The sequence below is a fragment of the Sapajus apella genome, unplaced genomic scaffold (assembly GCF_009761245.1).
Source record: "Sapajus apella isolate SASKATOON/1434 unplaced genomic scaffold, GSC_monkey_1.0 scaffold179, whole genome shotgun sequence".
Taxonomy (NCBI): Eukaryota; Metazoa; Chordata; class Mammalia; order Primates; family Cebidae; genus Sapajus; species Sapajus apella.
The window spans coordinates 623,471-643,640 of record NW_022437119.1 but is presented as its reverse complement, the minus strand read 5'-3'; the positions used below and the strand labels follow the sequence as shown (position 1 = coordinate 643,640).

General features: G+C 38.4%; 1 protein-coding gene across 1 annotated transcript in view; it reads right to left on the bottom strand.

The window, feature by feature from the left end:
• Positions 1–20,170, bottom strand: part of F9 (coagulation factor IX) — a 30,936-nt gene that overhangs the window by 3,027 nt on the left and 7,739 nt on the right. The window contains exons 4-6 of the mRNA XM_032268323.1: positions 16,775–16,888; positions 11,000–11,128; positions 8,711–8,913 (exon numbers count right to left, since the gene is read on the bottom strand). Of these exons, the coding sequence (XP_032124214.1) occupies positions 8,711–8,913; positions 11,000–11,128; positions 16,775–16,888 (446 nt within the window). The remainder of the gene's footprint in view (positions 1–8,710; positions 8,914–10,999; positions 11,129–16,774; positions 16,889–20,170) is intronic.

Below are 20,170 nucleotides of genomic sequence, written 5' to 3'. Positions count from 1 at the left end.
ATAGTTATTATGGTGTTCCCTGTACCTACATGATGTTTTTTTTTTTTTTTTTTTTTTTGCTACATGTTACTTGAAAAAGGAAAACTGCTGATTTTTCTAGGAGTTTGTTTCAAAACTTCCCAAACTGGAATATTATGAAAGAAGAACTAAGGACTCCGAAAGGGTTGTGCTTATAGCCATCCAGGCAGTGAGGAATAGCAGGGCTCATTCATTCTTTCCATTCTGTCTTATTCTACTCCCCTCTGGTTGGATAGTAAGCTGCCTTTGTCATAAAATATCAACTTAACTGTGCTTGAGTTTTGGGCAAAGTGGACAAAGGAGTGATGCATTGAGCCTGGGAATTATTAGATAAGAGGCCAGTCCATTATTTCAACTGGATGTTCATTGCATAATTACAGTGGACAATGAATATTTTCACCATCTCAACGTCTAGATCAACTTGGAGGATTTCAGTTCCAGTTGTAAGCAGGGGCCTTGATTCACCTTTACAGGAAGAAAACTGGGAAGTGTGAACACTAGAGGGCACACAAAACATTTAGTAAATCCTTTTCAGGCGCTTACTAGTTCTGAACGATTGCTGATTGCCCTTTTATTAAAGTGCATGCAGTCTTAGGCATATACCCATTCATAAACAAGGAAAAGGGGGTGGTCAATTACTTTAAGTGGGTATCAGATGGTCCTTGGGGCATGTTTTTTTTTGTCCTGAATGTAACTTACTGAATACCTACTACGTCCTGGACACTGAAGCACTAGCCTCCTACCTGGAGATCTACAGGGCTGACTCATTAAAGGCCTCTGACTTCCTTTTTCATACTCTAGCTCTATCTTTTTTTTTTTTTTTGAGACGAAGTCTCACTCTGTCTCCAAGCTGGAGTGCAGTGGTGCGATCTCAGCTCACTGCAACCTCTGTTTCCTGGGTTCAAGCAATTCTCCTGCTTCAGCCTCCCTAGTAGCTGGGACTACAGGTGCATGCCAACACACCTAGCTAATTTTTGTATTTTTAGTAAAGATGGGGTTTCAACGTGTTGGCCAGGATGATCTCGATATCTTGACCTTGTGATCCGCCTACCTCAGCCTCCCAAAGTGCTGAGATTACAGTTGTGAGCCACCACAGCTGGCCATCTCCCTCTCTTTCTAGCTCTTGATTTTTATTCTGAAATGTTGTAAAAATATAGAAAAAACCATATAATAAACACCAGTGTGCATACAACCCAGACTTAACAATTTTCCTAATTTTTTTGAACATTTATTGAGTGTTCATTTTGGGCTAATCATTGTGTTTTATAGACATTCAATACAATATATCCTTATGACATGATATTAATATATTTATAGATCTGCAAACTAAAGTTTAGAGATCAACATTTACTCCTCTGAGGTCAGTTTGTAAAGCTAGGAAGCAAACCCAAGTCAGCCTGACTCCAGAATTTGTGCTCCTAAGCACCCAATTTTGGTCCAGGCATGGTGTGTGGACCAGTTGCAGTAGAATCACCTGAAGGTCCCTCTAAAATGCAGATCTGGGGGTTAATCCAAGCTTAATTTATCAGAATATTTGGTGGGTGGGACTGGCCAAAATAAAGCTATCCAGAATATTCTTTACACAATTAAGTTTGAGATCTGTTATATATCTACTGAATCAGAATTTCCAAGGCTTGAGAATCCAAGGCTTGGGTATCTTTTTATGTTTTAGAAGTCTTCACTCGAGGCAGGGATGGCTACATACTTTGTGGGGCTCAGTGAGAAATAAAAAAGTGGGGCTTCTTGTTCAAAAGCTAGGAAGAAAAGTGCCATTGAAGATACTAACATACAAAACTTTTTTCTTTGTTCTGTAGTCTCTTTTGCAACCCATCATGTTACATTTTTTAAAGTTGCCATTTATTATTTTGCTCCCTCTAGCATGGGGATATTTGCTGGGGCAGTGCAGATCCTCAAAGGTGCCCAAGAAGTGCACCCTACAATTTAACACTCCCATGTCCCTAGGATCCCTTGCCTGGCAGTCACAGGATTCTGGGCCCCATCAGGGGAGAGTGTGTCAATCTTTCCTTGTCACTGGCCTACTGTGGTAATCAAGGTGGAGAGGTGATTCCCAAGAGATTGCAACGTCCATGCCAGGATGTGTTCCATGCCTGAAATGGAGGTGGACAAGGGGCATGTCCCTGTCATTCACCCTCCAAACGTGCTGTGGCATATTCTTGGGCCAGAGATGCTACACGGCCAAGCCCCCTTCCAAGGTAGCATAGGGCATGTGCACCTGACCAACCTTAACTCTCCCTACACCTATGCCCATGTCCTTGCTGGGGAAGGAGGGTGGCAATGGTAGCTGGGTAAGGATGAGGAGGGAGAGTATGTCTGGACACCATGGGGTGGCAGTGGTTATTGGGCAGGTGTTTAGAGGGAGGGCCAGGGCACAGATGCATTATCTGTCTCAGTGCAAAACCCTCTGCAAGTACACTGGTCATAAGACCATATGTCTGACTGTAACTCCAATTGATTTCCAGCATCAAGAAAACTTGGCCAACACTGTTATATACTGATCATGATCGTCACAACTGAACATATCTGTTTAAGCAACTGGAATTAAGAATTTACTTAATTCCACTTAATTATTAATGCAGTGATATTATGGTGCTTCTCCTCTGGCCAGTGTATTGGGGGAAATTGGACATCTCTCAGCTCAGTGGTCTATTCAGGCCAGGCTGAATGACATCCATAGCCCCTGGGCAGAGAGATTATGATGTAGCTAGTCTGAGTCTTGACAAAGACTTGCTTCTTGGAGCTTCTACTACTTTCTGGTGGAGGGCTAAGAAATATGATTGTGTTCTTTTAAGTCTGAAGAGTATTATATTTGCCAACTCCTGACCAAATATCCTTGCCAAGGAAAAGGCCTAAAATGTAATTAAAGATATTTACAAACTACTTGCTTTTGGACTGTTTGGCCACTCAGGGTCATAGCTATCAAAATATTAGCAATTTGGGGGAAGAGCTGTCTGTTTGGCCAAGGACAAGTTCTTATAAGACATCATTTTGAGGAATAATGGGGAAAATGGGAAGGCACATACTCTGAGTAAGGCATTTGAGTTATAATCTGTCAAACATTTTTGTTTGTCATAGTCTAATGGGAACCTGTTTTCCCTCTTTCAGACACACACATATATACACATCAATCACACAGATGCATCTACAAAATATAGATACACATCTGAATGTATGCTTTTCATTGACGATGCCAGCCCAGAACCACAGCTCTTACCCTTTTGTTCTCTTCCTGATCTTTAACTCCAAGGTAACCTTTCCCTGTGATTTCAGTGAAACCATTATTCTCCCTACCTACCCACCCCAGCATGACAATAAAGAGTGTTTGCTCTCTCTCTCATATACAAAACAAACAAATTCATTTGTCTGTGATGTACAGCTTGCTATGTCCACAGATATGGTTTGCCTAGTCCTGTGCTCTAGGTCGTTTGGCTGGGAACAGACGGGATGCTCACTTTGGTTTTCAACGGTTAACTAGTCATTGAAATTCATTTCATCAAATGATCTTAGAGGATAATTGTTTAACTATCTGTCCAGACTAGCTTTTTAGAGTCAGGTGAGATTATGTATGTCACATTCTTATTTCTCTTAATTGAATTTTTATCATCTGAGATAGGAATAATAGAGGGCTATCTTTTTCAAGTGAAGATATTACAATAGTCTTAAGACCTTAGTGTAACATCCTGGCCCCTAAGGAAAAAGAAGTTCTGGTTCATACATATAATAACTTTGCATGCTATCTGCCACTTGGATGTGTCCTAATTGAATGGAAAGGATTGAATTTCTGTAGCTAGCTGTACAGGGCAAGAGCTGTACAGGGTACCTTTAAGGATAGCTTCAGGCCAAAGCTGAGGGAAGTGGAGACAGGGGAAAATGCTAAGACATTTTAAAGATGTTTTAGGCCAAAAATAGAATAAGAAATAGACCATTTCCCTGGACATTTTCCGTAGGTTAACACGGTTAACTATTGGTAAATGCATACGCTACAACTTAATATAAGCATAAGGAAAGCTTAATCGCTTGGCTTCCATTGTATTCCTTTTTTTTTTCAGTAGAATAGAATGATCTTCAAATTGTTAAATGTAGAATAAATATGCCACATACTGAGCTGGGGCCTATGGCAAAACAAAAATGGAAAAAAACAGGTACTTCAGAGAAAGGGCCAAATAGTTCTTTGGAAATGTGGGAGGAATTTTGCGGGCCAGTTTGTACATGCCTAGAATTGTCAAGTGGCAGGGTCGTGGGCATGGGATCCAAACCAAGTTAAAGCATTATAAAGCCAAAACGCGGTGTTGTTTCTTTAAATCTCTCGCTTTTGAGCTGTTGATGAACGCTATCTAGTAATACAGGCGTTGCAGTTTCCCTTTTTTCACTAATGTTCAAAGGTTTTCATTTCTTCCCTATGTAGTGGTATGCAATTCAAGACATGTTTTAGTTTGCTACACTGCTAGATATATACTTACTCTAAGAAAATCTCATTTCTGTTCCTGTGTAGTGCATTTAACACTCTAGCTTCCTCTCTCTACTCCTGAAGTATTTCTTCAGAGACCTTGCTTCCTTTCCCGAGTTCTCAAGGAGCTCTGAGCTCATCGCTGGGCATCTGGAGGGAAAGTGAAGTACCTCCTTCCATTGGCCTCACGCCGTTCCTGTCTTAGACCTTCCTTGCACGACTTTAGAAGCTGGTCCGGCCCACCAGTGCCTTTGGCTTTAGGAAGTAGGAAAGAGGGTGGGGCCGGCAGTGCGGCTCCGGAACCACAGGGGGCTCCTGGGAAGCTACCGTCGAGAGCAACGTGCGGCTGCGTTGGACCTTGGCTCCAGCCTGGCAAGCTGAGGTGAAAGCCCTGGAATAAGGTAAGAAATGAGCGCCACCGCAGACGGGATATGTGCCAGGTGGACACGGTTCAGTAGGGTCTCAGAGCTGCACAGGATCCCACCCGTCCCTTAGACTGCTCTAATCTCTCGCCAGGTGAACGAATGCCCTCTCCCTGGGTGTGGCTATCCAGCCGCTGCTGTCCTCATTGACAGAACAGCTTTTTAAGTCAACAATTCCGACAAACATTTGTTCAATCAACATTTGCTCCCACCGCTGCCCAGCCTACGTAACCAACCCAGTGGTTGTTGGTTGGGAAGGGCTTTCTTAATGGAGACCAGAATCTTCTTGACGGCCTGCAACTTTCACCCTTTAGTCCACAAAGAAGTTATCTTCCCCTTTCCCTTGTGGCTTCTGCTAACAGCTCACTTACACCTTTTCTTTAACACTAGATGAAAGTGAACTCTCTCTGTTATTCTTTGTGAGATTTCTTCACCAAGTGGTCACTTTATCTGTCACCGTGGCTAATTTGAAAGATAAACGAAACAACTTTGAAGAGAAAGGTTCTTATGAAGCATCAGCGTTTTGAAATACTGTTTTCTAGGTGACACTGCTAAATACTATTTCATATTTGAAAGCCAGATTTATAATGTTTTCACCACTGAATCCCCAGATGTTGCTTGCTTTCTCTTGATGGCATAGTCACAGCAGGTTTGCTGCAGTCTGAGCTGCAATCAAATCTAGTATTTCCTCCCTGCAGATTAACCATGGCATGGTGGAGCTGGCCCATCCACAAATGAGGAGAGATTCTAGTTTGTTTTATTTCCTGTTTCATTTTGTGTAAAAATGACATTTGTATACTCAATTTATCCTGTAATTTTGAAAACCAGTAACCTTTCATAAGGAACTGGATGCAGGTGGTGTGGAGGAAACAATGCAGAAGTACGACAAGATCTTTCACAACTATTCTGGGAAGTAGCTCAGCTTCTTGCCTTCGAAAAAGAATAAAAGTTAGTGCTTTGAATCTGTACAAGTCAGTAATCTTAGTTCATATGGATGAAATAGGTAGTGAACTTATGTTTATGTGCATGTGTGCACATGCATGTATGAGTGATCTTGAACATTCCAAATGCTCTTAGCCAGGCTTGACATAAAAAAAAAACAACAGGTACAATAACTCTAAGTATGCAGTGAGAAGGTAATGAAATGATTTGAAATGATGTGTGTCATTTATATCTTCTCCCTACCAAAACAACCACAACCACCATCTCATAGCTTTTTCTGCTTGAAAAGAAAATAAGGTGACTGCTAGACTTATTAAACTTTCTTTCAGGAAAGATCCGCATTGTTAACACGTTGACAAACATTTGGTTTAAAGGAGGTGGGTGAGAAACAAATTAAGTGACTAAATTGAGCCTTTATACCCTGTCCCCCTTTTTAGCTCTTATTTAAATGTATTTGCCATTTCATTTCTGGAATGACAAGGAGACAATGCTAAACTCACAAAGCATGCATCCTACTTTTTTTTTTTTAATCTTGAGTTTTTAAAAACAGAAGTTATCTTCTTAGCTAATATATTCTTCTGGGTTCTTGGATCCTCTACTCTAAGCTCTGTTCTATGTCCCACAAACCCAAGGAAGATAATTGTCATAAAGTAGGACCTTTTGTTGTAACCGGCTTATCCATGTAAGTTGGACACATAATGAATGACAATACATGAGAACACAGATGACAAAATTAGAGTGAATTAGATACATGGATATTAAATACATTGAAAGCATAATAAGAGTGCTTGGATTCAAGAGGGATTGTTCAAGGAAAGATTCATAAAGAAGGTCAATATTACAGACTTGTGAAGAAGAGGAAAGATATGGATGAGTGAAGGAAGGGGTTATGGTAGGTAGGGGAAGCAGCCCTCGTAGGGTGCATTTAAGTAGAAAGAGAGGAGGTGAAAAGGAACATACAGTGTCCCATTTATGGGCCATAATATCAGGTTCAGCAAATATTGTCTTTCGGAAAAGCAAAAGTGAAAGAAAGGAATATATAAACCTTGATTGTGATGTTCTGCCACTCTCTGATACCATTCTCCACAATGCTTGTGCAATTATACCTATCACCCCATCCCCAGGTATATGTGTAATACCTTAGATTCATTGTGTTGGAAAATGGCAGGCATTCTCAAGAATCCTGAAAAGATACACAGCTGGTCCCAGAAAATTCCAATGCTGTTAAAACTAAGGACATTTACCTCATTCTGCCTTCAGTTGTTACCAGTTTGATAATTGCAAAGTCTTCCAAGTTATCAGTCTCTAATGGCAGAGATTCAAACCTCAGTAGAGAAATCCTTGAAACTACTACCAAATCAGGATTGTGGCAACTAGGGAGTTTTAAGTTAGACTAAACTATTTTAAGTGCTATCCAATAGAAATTTCTGCAGTAATAGAGTGCTCTATCTCCACTTGCACTCTCCAATACAGTAGTTACTAGTCACATGTGGCTGTTATGCACTTAAAATGTGGCAGGTGCAATTGAAGAACTGAATTTTTAATTTCACTTAACTGTAGTTAATTTAAATTTAAATAGCCTCTGTGGCTAGTGGTTACCTATTGGACAGCACAATTTTATATAAGAACCATCTGGCTTCCTGCCTGAGGAAGGGGGCCAAAGAGGGGAGCTATTCCTTCTCACAGATGGAATCTCTTAAGCTTTAGCTGTAGGCTAAGTTACAAACCAGATTTTGCTACAAATGTAGCTCTTGGTTGTTAAATAAAAAATGTGCATAGGTAATTCTACATATGTAGGTTGTTTGCAGACCACACTTGGAGAAAGCTCCGCAGAGCACACTGAAAGGTCTAGGTACAACGAGTCCGTTATTTGGTGTTTTGAATCCTGGCTTCTGTAACAAGTTCATTTACTTTGGGCCAGCGATTTTCTTTTTCCTTTTTTTGACATAGGGTCTCACTCTGTTACCCAGCTTGGCATGCAGTGGTGTGATCACAATTCACTGCAGCCTCGATTTTCCGGGCTCAGGTGATTCTCCCACCTATGCCTCCTGAGTAGGTGGGAGCACAGGTGAGCGCCATTACACCTAGCTAATTTTTGTATTTTTTTATAGAGACGGGGTTTTGCCATGTTGCCCAGGCTGGTCTCAAACTTGTGGGCTTAAGTGATCCTCCCGTCTCAGTCTCCCAAAGTGCTGGGATTTCAGGTGTGAGCCACTGCACCTGGCCTAGTTTTCAAACTATAATGTGCATCAAAATCACCTGCAGCGCTTGTTTGCACACAGATTGCTGGGCCCCACCCCCTAGATATTCTGATTTGGTAGGTCTAGGGTGGAGTAAGAGAATTTGCATTTCCAAGTTCCCAGGTGATTCTGATGCTACTACACTTTGAGAACCATAGCTGTAGACCAAGACTCTCTCTCATACCCTGTTTCTTGGAACCTAATTCTTGCCTTAATCCTTACTCCTTGAGTCCCTTTCTTTGCCCCCTTTAAAATAATCTAATTTCTCTGGGCCTAAAGTCTTTCCAACTTTGCAAAGGCTGAAGCTGAAGTAGTACCCTGAACCTGAGTACCTGTAACCTTTCTTCCAGACCTTCATGTTGCTGACCAGTTGCCTGTCTGGAATTCTGCTATGCTGTTTCCTTAATGGCAAATTCTTCTTGATCTGTATAGTAGTTAGTTTTGGGCCTCTCTTTCACCAGCGGTTCATCTCTGGAGGCATTCTCACATTGGTTAGTGCTGAAACTTGCCTAAATACTTCTCACATCCCAATAGGTCTGTCTAGTAAATTAGCCTCAGTCTCCCACTTGGCCTGTGTCTTGCCAGCTGAGCTCCAGTTTTGGCATACCATCAGTATAAAGTACCTGCCAAGGGAATTGACCTGGTTTGGCTTCTTCTCCACCAACAACGCGAGTGAAGTCATCAAATGATTGGGTGCTTTGAGTGACGTTATCCAAAATGGTTTCAACTTCAGTAGAATTTTCATTGTACACATCAGGAAAAACAGTCTCAGAACGGGTGAGCTTAGAAGTTTGTAAAGCAGAAACTCTTCCACATGGAAATGGCACTAGAAAAACAGAAGAAAAAATTAGTATTCTGATATTTCTCATTGGTAAATGGAACATGCATTATAAAAATTGAGATTGAGGCCCATCCTTGTTACTTCTGAGAAGCAGGCCCATCAGTATTTTTAAAAATCTAATCAGTGAATAAAGTCTCAAGCTAAAAGGTTGATTGAATTCTTTTCATGGAAAGTTTTCAAATCCTTCATGAAAAGAACAGTTGGCTCCGGAATTCATCATCTTTACGGAAATAGAATAGGTGTTCCAGAATCAAATTTGGTAAGACTTTTATAGAGTCTAATGACTTTCTGTTTAGTTTCTTTACTAAAAAGTCTTACTCCCAAGTGCCATCCCTGAATGGAAGTCTGCTGATTGATGCCTTGTAACTTTAACTTTCCAATTCAGTAAATGGGACGTCTGCTGCTTATCATTAAGAGGGTTTCTTTTGCAGACTAAAATGCCTTCTAGATTCCAAGGTGCATTTTAGGTATTTTCTGGGGAGAGAGAATTGTGATTCAATTGCCTGGCTTTCAAATATTATCCAAAGAAATTGCTGATATGATTATCACAGCCATATTCACCAGGACGTGCCCACCATTTTTCATTGGGTTGGTTTATTTTCTAAAGAAAAAAAATCTGTTGATACACTGGGGACTACCAGAATGGGAATTTGTAGTCAAACAAAGTCACCTCACATTTCATTTCCATTTCTCACTTTCCTTCAAGCCACATTCTTTGTAACAGACATTTCTATAGCAACCAGCTGCGACAAAGTATCATGAAGACAGCAAGTGGTTGAGAAAACAGGAAATTATTTCAAAATACTTATGTATAAATATACATGATCAACAATGGCTGGAGCAAAGGGACCATTGTTGAAAAGGCAGAAAAGCTTATTTTAAGTTTGGCTTACTTATTCTGCTAAAGCTAAGGCTATATTCAAATATAACACTTAATAAATTGGAAGTGGTTTTCAATTCTGTTTCTCTTTTATAGCATAGAAGAGCTTGTAAGGGTTTAGCTACTATACCATCTATCTATACTGGAAGTTAGGTTTTTAAGGTTAAAATACACAGACACACACCCACATACATATTCATGCTCCTCTCAAGGTAGACTAGCTTTGAGACAATGTATATGAAGAACCAGGCAGAAGGACAAGTGGGCAGGTCCTGAAGCCTTAGAGACTCTTCATTTTAGTTGCAGGATATATATTCCTGGCTTCCGTTTCTTTCTTTAATTTCCTCTGCCTGGCGTATGTTGAGATAGGTATTGAAACCAGTTATAGAGAAATGGTACATGATTTAATGTACCAATTTAATAAGATATCAGGCTTTGGAAATGCAAAAGAAATTATATCCAGTTTGCTTCAAAGAGACCCCTAATTTTCAAATGCATTTGACCCTGTAGAGCCTAAATTTTTTAAAAAATTAAAGTGTCTAGGGCTTTCATTTTGAGAGAGGAGTCATATGAACATGGAGTGGAGATGTTCTGAATACACTAATCAGCTGGTAAAATGGTGGCATGGTTGATATGACTGGGAAACATTGCTTTGTTCTCTGCCATATAGATTGTACTGATCAGCCTAGCAGAACTTAAAACAGTTCATGGCTGGAATCATTCTGACACCAAGTGTGTAAATTTGGCTTGAGACCCAACAATAAAAAAATAACTTTATCAGAGTAAACTAGCCAGCCCAAATAGAATCATGCTTCAAATTCACAATCCTTGTACTAGAAGCCTATCACTCTATCGTTTGTGTATATTTTATGATGTAGTATTAGTACATTGATTTGACTTGATGAATTACAAATGTATATGCAGAAATCACACAAATTAATTGCTTTGTCATATAAGTGTTAGAGAAAAAATTGGACACAGAAAAGAATTCAAGCTGTAGATGATTACATAGTTTATATTTAAAATATGATGCAATTTAGATGATTAATTTGTCTAATTCAAGCTACTCATCTTTTATATGACTTCAAAAGGAAGCAGATTTAAGTAGGAATTAAAATTATGTAGGTTTGTTAAAATGCTGAAGGTTCAGATAAAGATTTTCTTAAAAAAAAATCTTATTCGGATTATGACCTGCTGGTTCACAGGACTTCTGGTTTTCTGCAAGTCGGTATCCCTCGGTACAGGAACAAACCACCTTGTGATCAGCACTAAATTTACAAAACTGCGTGCATCTGCCATTCTTAATGCTACATGATGCATCTAAAAGAAGCAAAATAGACAGCAACAGCATCATTTAACATGCATTTCTAAAAAATACATGGAACTATTGATTCATGTATGGGTCAAATATATGTTGGGGACATTCATGGAGAGAAATTTTGGAGCTTTGAACTAAGAGTGAAAAGAAAGGTAAAATAAGGCATAAAAACGGTGGTAGCACTATAACTGATTGGTTTAAAACTAAATGTTTGGATATTCTACTTTCACTAAATCATGGACTACAGGTTTTAAAATGCTATTTATTAATGTATAACATATTCAGAAAAGTACACAAAACTTTAGTATAAGTTTTCATAAAGTAAATGAGCCTGTGTAAACACTAAACTGACCAATATCAATACCCCAGAAGATGCCCTCTCCTGATCATTCCACCCTTTTTCCTTTTTATAGGTTACCATTACCTGGACTTCTAACACAGTAAATAGTTCTTGTCAGTTCTGGAACTACAAATAGAAGTTCACAATATGTACTCATCTGTGTGTTTCATTTAACATTTTGTCTGTGAGATTAATCCATGTTGTTTTGTATAACAGTAGTTCATTTACATTGCTGTGTAGTATTCCATTGCATTACTATTACAGCTTTTATGTATTCATTCTGCTAATGGATATTTGATTTGTTTCCAGTTTTTGGCTCTTATGTGTAATACTGTAATGAACATTCTTGTATATATTTTTTGGTGACATAAACATACCTTTTTACTGGTTTATAATTATGAGTGTAATTACTGGATCACATGTTCAGATCTAATAGATACTACCAAACAATTTTCTAAAAGGAATGTACAGATTTGAATTCTCACCATCACTGTATGGGTTTCAGTTATTAGGTATCTGTATTGCAGATATCTTGTCTCAGTTGGTGACTTGTCTTTTCAGTTGAAGTAGAGTCTTTTGCTGAACAGGAGTTCTTAGTTTTAATATAGTTCAGTTTATCAATCTTTTCCTTTATGGTAACCACTTTTTGTATTTTAAGAAATTTTTGCTTTCTGCAACTTCATCAATATAAAATGTTATTGTTTTATATTTCAAGCTTAGATCTCTTTTTCCCATATGAATATCTAATTGTTTTATATTTCAAGCTTAGATCTCTTTTTCCCATATGAATATCTAATTGACCTACCACTTTTTATTGAAAACACCAATTCCCTTCTCTACTGCAGTGGCACTTCTGTCATAAATCAAGCCTCCATATAGGCACAGGTATGCTCCTGAGCACTCTATTGTGTTTCATTGATCTGTTTGTCTATCCTTGTGTCAGTACCACACTGTATTAATAAATGTAACTTGATAATAAGTCTTGACATCTGATAGAGTAAGTAGTACAAGTTTATTCTTCCTCAAAACTGTCTTGGCTATCCTTGGCTCTTTGTATTTCCATATGCATTTTAGAATTAGCTTATTAATTCTGCCTGACCTCCCCTCACCAAAATAGCCTGTTGGGCACTTTGACTGGTATTACATTGAATCCATTAGTAAATATTTGATATATTTACTATATTATATCCTTTAATTGATGAACATTGCCCATTCATTTATTTAGGTCTTCCTTAATTTTTCTCAATAATGTCTCATAATTTTTTATGTAGAGTTCTTGCACATCTTATGTACATGCTTGACAATAGTACAGCTTTCAGCAGAAATCCTCAGTGGTCAGTGTCATCATAACATGGAAAGTTTGAAAATGAGTGACTGTATTAGATACTTCCTATGCACCACCTTCATTCTTCTCAGCTTCACCTGTGTCATTTTCCTGCATGGTGGTGATTTGCTCTGGGTATACTTCAACCAACCTCCTATAGGTGTATCCTTGAATTGCCTTGGCTTATAGCTGCCCTATGTGTCTTTTGCCTTGAGGCTTCCCTGTTAATGCTGAGGCATGGATGCCATATGACCTTCTGGGTACCCAAGCATGCCCAAGTAGGAAATGTGGGGAAGTTAATTCCCCATAAGTCAAACTTCTAACCAACAAGAGACAGATACTGATGGACAAATTCTTTCACCTCTTCTTCCCACTCAGGTGGACTAACCTGAGGTCAGTTTATTTAACTTACTGGAGACAGTCCCAGGAAGTTAAGCAATGAGTTGCAGTTAGAAGCGAGTAGTTTGATAACTCATCCTCTTACTGGCTTTCTTTTCCTTGCTGCCTCACTCTTTAGTTCCTTTTTCTTGCCCCTTGGGATTGCATATGTTAACAAATCAGCTTGTGTCTTTTTTCTGGGGAACACAGGCTAACAGAGTGACTGTATGGTTTTGGAGAATATGAACTTTTGAGTGACAAATCTAAACTTTTAAACGCTATTTTACATATGCTAGCATAGCCGAATGTATTAATTAGCTCTTAGTCCTTACTGATAGTTCAGGAAATAAAGGGAGGCAAATAGACTATTGCCATGGGGACAAAGGAACCAGCTTGAGCTTTAACCTTTGCTACCAATAATCCACTAAGGGCATGATCTAAGAAAATGGCACTTGGTCCTATTAATTAATTAATTTAAAGACCTTTCTCCCCACTAGCAGTGGTAATATCTCTGGATCTTTTTATGTTACTAGCTATCATTTTGTTGCACAAAGCAATACTAAAGTGTTCAGCCAAATCAAACATTACCTGTGGAAAGTGTTCAGTCAATATGAGATTGTGATAAGTTACAAAAGGTGCAGCTTGGTTTGTCCAGGGCATGCACAATGGGAATGAGTAAATTCTGTATTTTCTCAATTCTGATTCTGTGTTATTGGGTAAATAACCATACCACTGTATGATTCTCCACGTTATTCATTGCCCTCTAGGGCCCAGTATGTTGCTGGTGCTGTTGATCTTTGGCTTGTCTTGTGCAGGAGGTGGGAAATATCGCTTCCTAATCAGCAGTCTTTTGCCCTCAGCTAAAAGACTCAAGATTCCAGAAATAGAATAATAACACGAGGAATTCCAGGGGAGAGTTCTATAGAGCAGGACCTAAGGGACAGTTAGAATGGGACTCATTTATCAATTACTGAGCATTTCTATGTCAGGTACTGTGGTGGGTATGGGTGCTCTTTGATCCTGAAGCTGGTCTCAGTGCCTAGAATATCTGTTAAAGAATGTCTCAAAGCATCTGTTTTTCTCCCTCCATGTTAACATGAACAATGTCTAATTCCCTTCATGCCTACTACAAATGTTAGTATGTTCTGCTTTATTTTATTCTGGCTTTATATTTCCTGAGATATCCACTGGTGTGACAACCGAAGCTTGGACAAAAGATGTTTTATTTAACAAGTTTACCGTAAAATATGCTGTGCTTCAGCTAAACTCAACATAGTTCCTTTTCTCACTCCTCAGAAAATGTAGTAAATAAGACAGCAGTGTCTGTGACATGCTGGAAAATTGAAAAAGTGTTTATATGCTTGTGATTTTTTTCTTTCCACTCTACTTTACTGTGGGAAAATGCCTCTGTTACTCTTTAGAAGAGGCAGGAATGACCAAATTCTTACAGAACTTCGTCTATCTGAGAGATACTTGGATTTGTTGTACAGCTAGGGTACAGAGGTCTTTATTCTAACCAAAGGGACCTAGTAGCCAATTAATATTCTTTAACTAGAAAGCACACTCTGAATATTTATACCTCTCTCGCCCAGTGAAGGGCCCGATAGACAAGGGAAAAAGATAACAAAACATTCTTATTGATGAAAATCTCCTTTCTTTTTCCACACCATATAAGACAAAAGATGGGGCTGAGATGCCCCATAAACTGTGCTATCTAGTAGCTATTGAGATTAGTCTTTAATTTGAAGCAAAAAGCTTAAATGGTAATTTGTTTATGCTTTTGCTGTTGCTTTCCTCTATTGTCTGAGATAAAGAGCAATTTGAGGGAATTCTCATTCTGTTTGTTAGTTAACTGGGCTGAAAATATTTTTCTAAACCTTGATCAGATTGGTGGGTTAGATCAACATACTTTAGAGGCCAGGATTGGTGGTAGCTGCAGTACAACTGCAGAGTTCTGACCAAACCAAAATGTGGGAACATGAGAGTATCCACGTTGTGTCAGTTATAGACTTCACATTTTTGCTGTGTGGAACATAGACACACCTGTTAAACTTTTGTGCTTATATTTACATTCCTCAGGGCTATTCCCTTCCTCCTCTTAAAGCGTCTTTATATTTAAACTAGGTAAAAATACTTATGTTTTCAATTATAGTTTACTACAACGTGCCCTTCAGTTGTAACTGAGACTAATTGAGTTATTCATTCCCTCAGCTCCAATGGTTATATTATTTAAGCTGATAGAGTAACTACTCCAAAGAATTCTTGAGGTTTTTCATAATAGCAGGATCAAATTTATCCAGGTAAATCTGAATTTCAAATTATAACCTTTCAGATGAAAGTAGCACTTCAGAGATGTTGAATCAATTAACGCACGCGCAAGAAATGTAACCCAGACATTAGTTTGTCCCCACAATGCAAATCTAAAGGAATGGGACTCCAAGCCAGGTGTGCAAGTTCATTGACTCTTCTCTTTCTTTTCAAATATCTTTTCCCTGTCACCTTTATCTTTTTTTTTTAACCTTCTAAGAAATTTTAGAGCCCAAAGGGGGTCAATGAATTCCTTTTTAGTACTGAAAGGATTTCTGAACAACATTATGGGTGACTTTTTTCGTTTCTCAACAGGATAAGTGCAGCTGCTACATTTCATTTCATTTCATGCCCTTTTCATCTGTGAGGTGGATTGCTGTAATGCCTTAATAGAGTTCTGCTAATTTTCTACTCTTTGTCCTTAGTTATGTAGCCTGTGGTGTTAAATTATTTCCTTAGGATTGCATCTCTATTCTTCTGGCATATCAGAGTAGAAAGTGAATTCCTCATTAGCACTGTGTGCATTTCACAATCACAGTACCAGTAATATTGCATCTGGAGGTAATAAACAAGTAGGTAAAGGACATTGGGGTTTACTGCTCCAATTACCAAAACCTCAGAAAAAGTAATCTAGACTTTGAGAAGAAAAGGGATACGAGGATTCTAGGGTTGCTATGTAACACTTTTGATGTAATAAATATAGTCAAATTCAGGAATGAGCTTTGAATTTTGTCAACAAATTTAGTATATGAAGTGGTTTGTACATGTGGAGAATTCCCATTATATGGGATAATTGGCCAGTCATACCCTAGTTCTGTACTTAATTGACTTTCACTACCTATGTTGATAGCAATTTAGTCATGATTTCAATTTTCTGTGTTCAGTTTTCTCTGAATTTTGAATATAGTAGTTAAAAGCATGGGATTTGGTCACACTGAAGTTTAAGTCTTGTCTAAACCATTTATGCCTCTGTAACTTTTGGCTATTGGGGTTGCAGTTTTCTCATCTGTGTAGAATGGGGATAATGACAGTACTAACCACGTATGGTTGTACTAAGGCTTAATAAGTAAAGTGAGTGGAACATCATTATCACTTAGTTACCAAATATTGTTATTGATTTTAATATAGTTTCTTGAACTCATATTCTGAAAACTATAACTACAAATGAAATAAATGTTTATAAGCTTTGAAAGTATGTTTTTAAGAAAAAATTATGATACATGAATATTGCATTTTCTAGTTTCAACTGGTTTCAGAGGGAAACTTTGAACCATGAGTAGTCAAAACATAGTTACTTACCTAATTCACAGTTCTTTCCTTCAAATCCAAATGGACACCAACATTCATAGGAATTAATGTTATCCTTGCATCTGCCGCCATTTAAACATGGATTGGACTCACACTGATCTCCATCTTTGAGATAGGTTAAGAAATTGAATTGGCACATAAACTCCTTAGAATGCCCAGTCCTTCCCTGTAGATACTCATGGGGATGGGAGTCTGATTTTAGGGTCAGAGCAAAACTACTGACCTGGAAGCCAGCTGCTTATAGGCATATGATGCTCCTGTCTTCCTGAGTTTCTAAAAGCCACCCAAACAAAGATCCTTAGGCTAACACTGTCTTAGGAAGTTGCCCTGAGGAAGGCATGTACATAGTTTATGCAATCCAAGGGAAGAGGGAGAAGGACGTTTTTGTATAGAAATGTACTATTTCAGCATAGGGTGAGACCAGTTTTCAATCCTTCCTTACAGAATGATGGCAGAGTTAATTCCAAGTCAAATTGAATTGCTTCAAAAAATATCTGTATGTCGTACAATGCTCTATGGCAGGTCTTGTAGAGTAAACTAAGCTAGATAATATATGGTGTTTCCACTTTAGGAACTGATGGCCTAGGCATGGAGCAAATGCATCTACTTCCTTGTATTGCCACTTAACTTTGATGTATCATATGCAGTAATGGTCCAAGACAACAGAAAAGATGTCAGAAACATCTGTTACTGCTTAAAGATAGTCTGTGTTCTACAAATTAGGTTTCAAATGGTCTAGGTAATGTGAAAAACAGCATTCAATATATCATACAGAATTTAAAAAGATTCTACAGTGTGCTTTATTTATGTATGCATTGGTTATGTTTCTATTCTGCCTTTCTTCAAGTTTCTACATTTACTGTGCACTTGAAAGCCTTTGAATACACCAAAATTAAGAAAACAGGAGGAAGGAATAGACAAAAGGAGAAGAGTCAGAATGCGAAGGGGACCTTTAAGCCTCATTTCTTAGTGCTCTGCCTTAATCCACGCTTCTAAAGGAGTTTCAGGAGAAAGGATGAATAGAACCAGAAGGGAGATGGTAGGTACTTTGAACTAGAAAAATATCCCTGAAGAAAAAAATGGGAGCTTGATCTGTAAGTCTCAATATATGAGAAACAAAGGAGTAAGAGATAAAGATAACAATAAGAATCAAAGAATCAGGGAAAAGGGGGAACTGAGAAATTTCTAATTATCAATCGTATTTTAGAGCAAATATCCCTGATATCCTGTGTGTAGATTCCTGCCTGTTTACTCCCTCTTCTCTGTCAGAAGCATCTATCCAGGTTCTGTTGACTAAGAGGCTAATATCCCTTTATCAGAAATAGTTTATCCCTGGAAAATTTCCCTGCTGTAAAAATTAGACCTTGTCCCCTCTGCCACTACATCTGATAAGCTTTTGCACAGACATTCCAATTTGTTCCAATTCTATGAAAACAAAATACATTATCTCTGGTTTATTATTATTGATGTTCAGAACTGGTCTAAAAATGAGCTACATTTGCCCTTTATATTATAGACCAAAAAATGTGAATTATTCAGGATGTTTTACTGAAAGGGTCTGGGCTTTCAGCCAGCTACACAGGAACTCATCTGCCGAGACATATCATTAAAATGAGTGTCATTTTATCCCACGTGTAGTCCTCCTTTGGGTTCTTGTCTGTGTGTACTTTGGGTCCAGGAAAAGCCATGGACAGTTGGGGTCAAATACAACAAGAGACAAGACCTTGCCAAGTGAGAGATTCCTGTTTAAGACTACCAGGTTCCTGTTTCATGAATAACTGCATTTAGATTTGAAAGCCATGAGGTGTAATAGTAAAAGCAAGGGGTTGAGCAGTAGAGAATTTGGCTTCTCTTCTGGGCTTCATGACTCCCCAACTGATGACCTTTGGCAACTCCTTTAACTTCCCTGAGCCTCAGTTTACTCTCCTGTAAAATAGAGTTAATAATGCTTTGGTCACAGGCATGGTGTGAGGGTTAAATGAGATAGGCCTTTTGTAAACTGAAAAGTGCTTGACAGATGCTAGTAAAGTGGTTGGACAATCATTCTTCTTCAGCGAGGCTCTTTATGTGATGAATTGATGGTACAGAATAGCACAGCAGTGAGAAGCCTGGATTTCTACTATGTGGGAGAAGAAACATAGGCTAATTTTGTAGTGGTTAGGAATCTCGACAGCAAGTGAAAAGAGGGAGGAAGTTTCTTTCTTTTTTGTTCTTGTTTTTGTTGTTTTATTTTTTGGTTGCTGAAGCAATAGTGACAGAATAATGCCCTCCATGTCTTCCAGATAGCTATACCTGTGGTATGGCAAACAGTATGCCTATGTGGCCCAAAAGGCAGAGGCCCAACTTTAAAATATGACCCTGGGGGTGGGGAGTGAGCAATGAAGGGATTATAGGAATTTAAATGTAGTGCGGAATTTTTTGGAGGGGAAAGTAGGCATGGATTTACTTTTAGAAATAAATCATGTGATTCAAAGTTCTAAATTTTGCAGGAATGGAGATTACAAAGACCTCTTTGGATTAACTTTAGGAGGTACTTCAGTAAAAATTACCATGGTAGTATTCATTTCTAAGATCAAGGAAAGACAGATAAAGCAATATAACAGAGTCAACTCCTTTTTTTCTCATGATTTAAAAACAAAAGTGGAGGAATTGTGAGTTCTGAGAGTATGAGTGTCCAGTAGTGTCTCCAGAACATACACTGTAGAAAATAGAATTGGATTTCCAACTGATGGAAGTTGGAGAATTTGGTATTTGGATTAATTTCTTTTTATTTATGCATAGTCTTAGGTAAGTCAATCTTTGAAACTTACCCTCCCTCAAAATCCTACTGCTGAATTTTAAGTTATTGTAGTTTTAAAATTAGTTGTCATTAAAGTTTTGAATTTTCCTTCTTTTGGTTAATTCATTGGATGAATATTTACTGAGTACCTCTTTTCCAGATATTGTTTTAGGTGCTGGGGATATATCAATAAACAAAACAATTGAATATACAGTCACATGTGTACAGGTTTGCAGCCTAGGGGCCTAGGGGCAGTAGGCCACATCAATATATCCTAGGTATGTAGTAGGCTATACCATTTAGGTTTAAGTAAGTAAGCTCTATTATGTTCATACAATGATGAAATTGCTTAATGACACATTTCTCAGAATATATCCTCATTGTTAAGTTTCTCTGCCAACATGAAACTTGCATTTTTGGATTTTTGGGGAGCAGGAAAAAAGAAATGATAAATAGTATGAGTAAGAAATTATAAGATACATTAGATGGTGAAAAGCTCTGTTAAAAAGTAGAGTGGGGGCCGGGCGCGGTGGCTCAAGCCTGTAATCCCAGCACTTTGGGAGGCCGAGGCGGGTGGATCATGAGGTCAAGACATCGAGACCATCCTG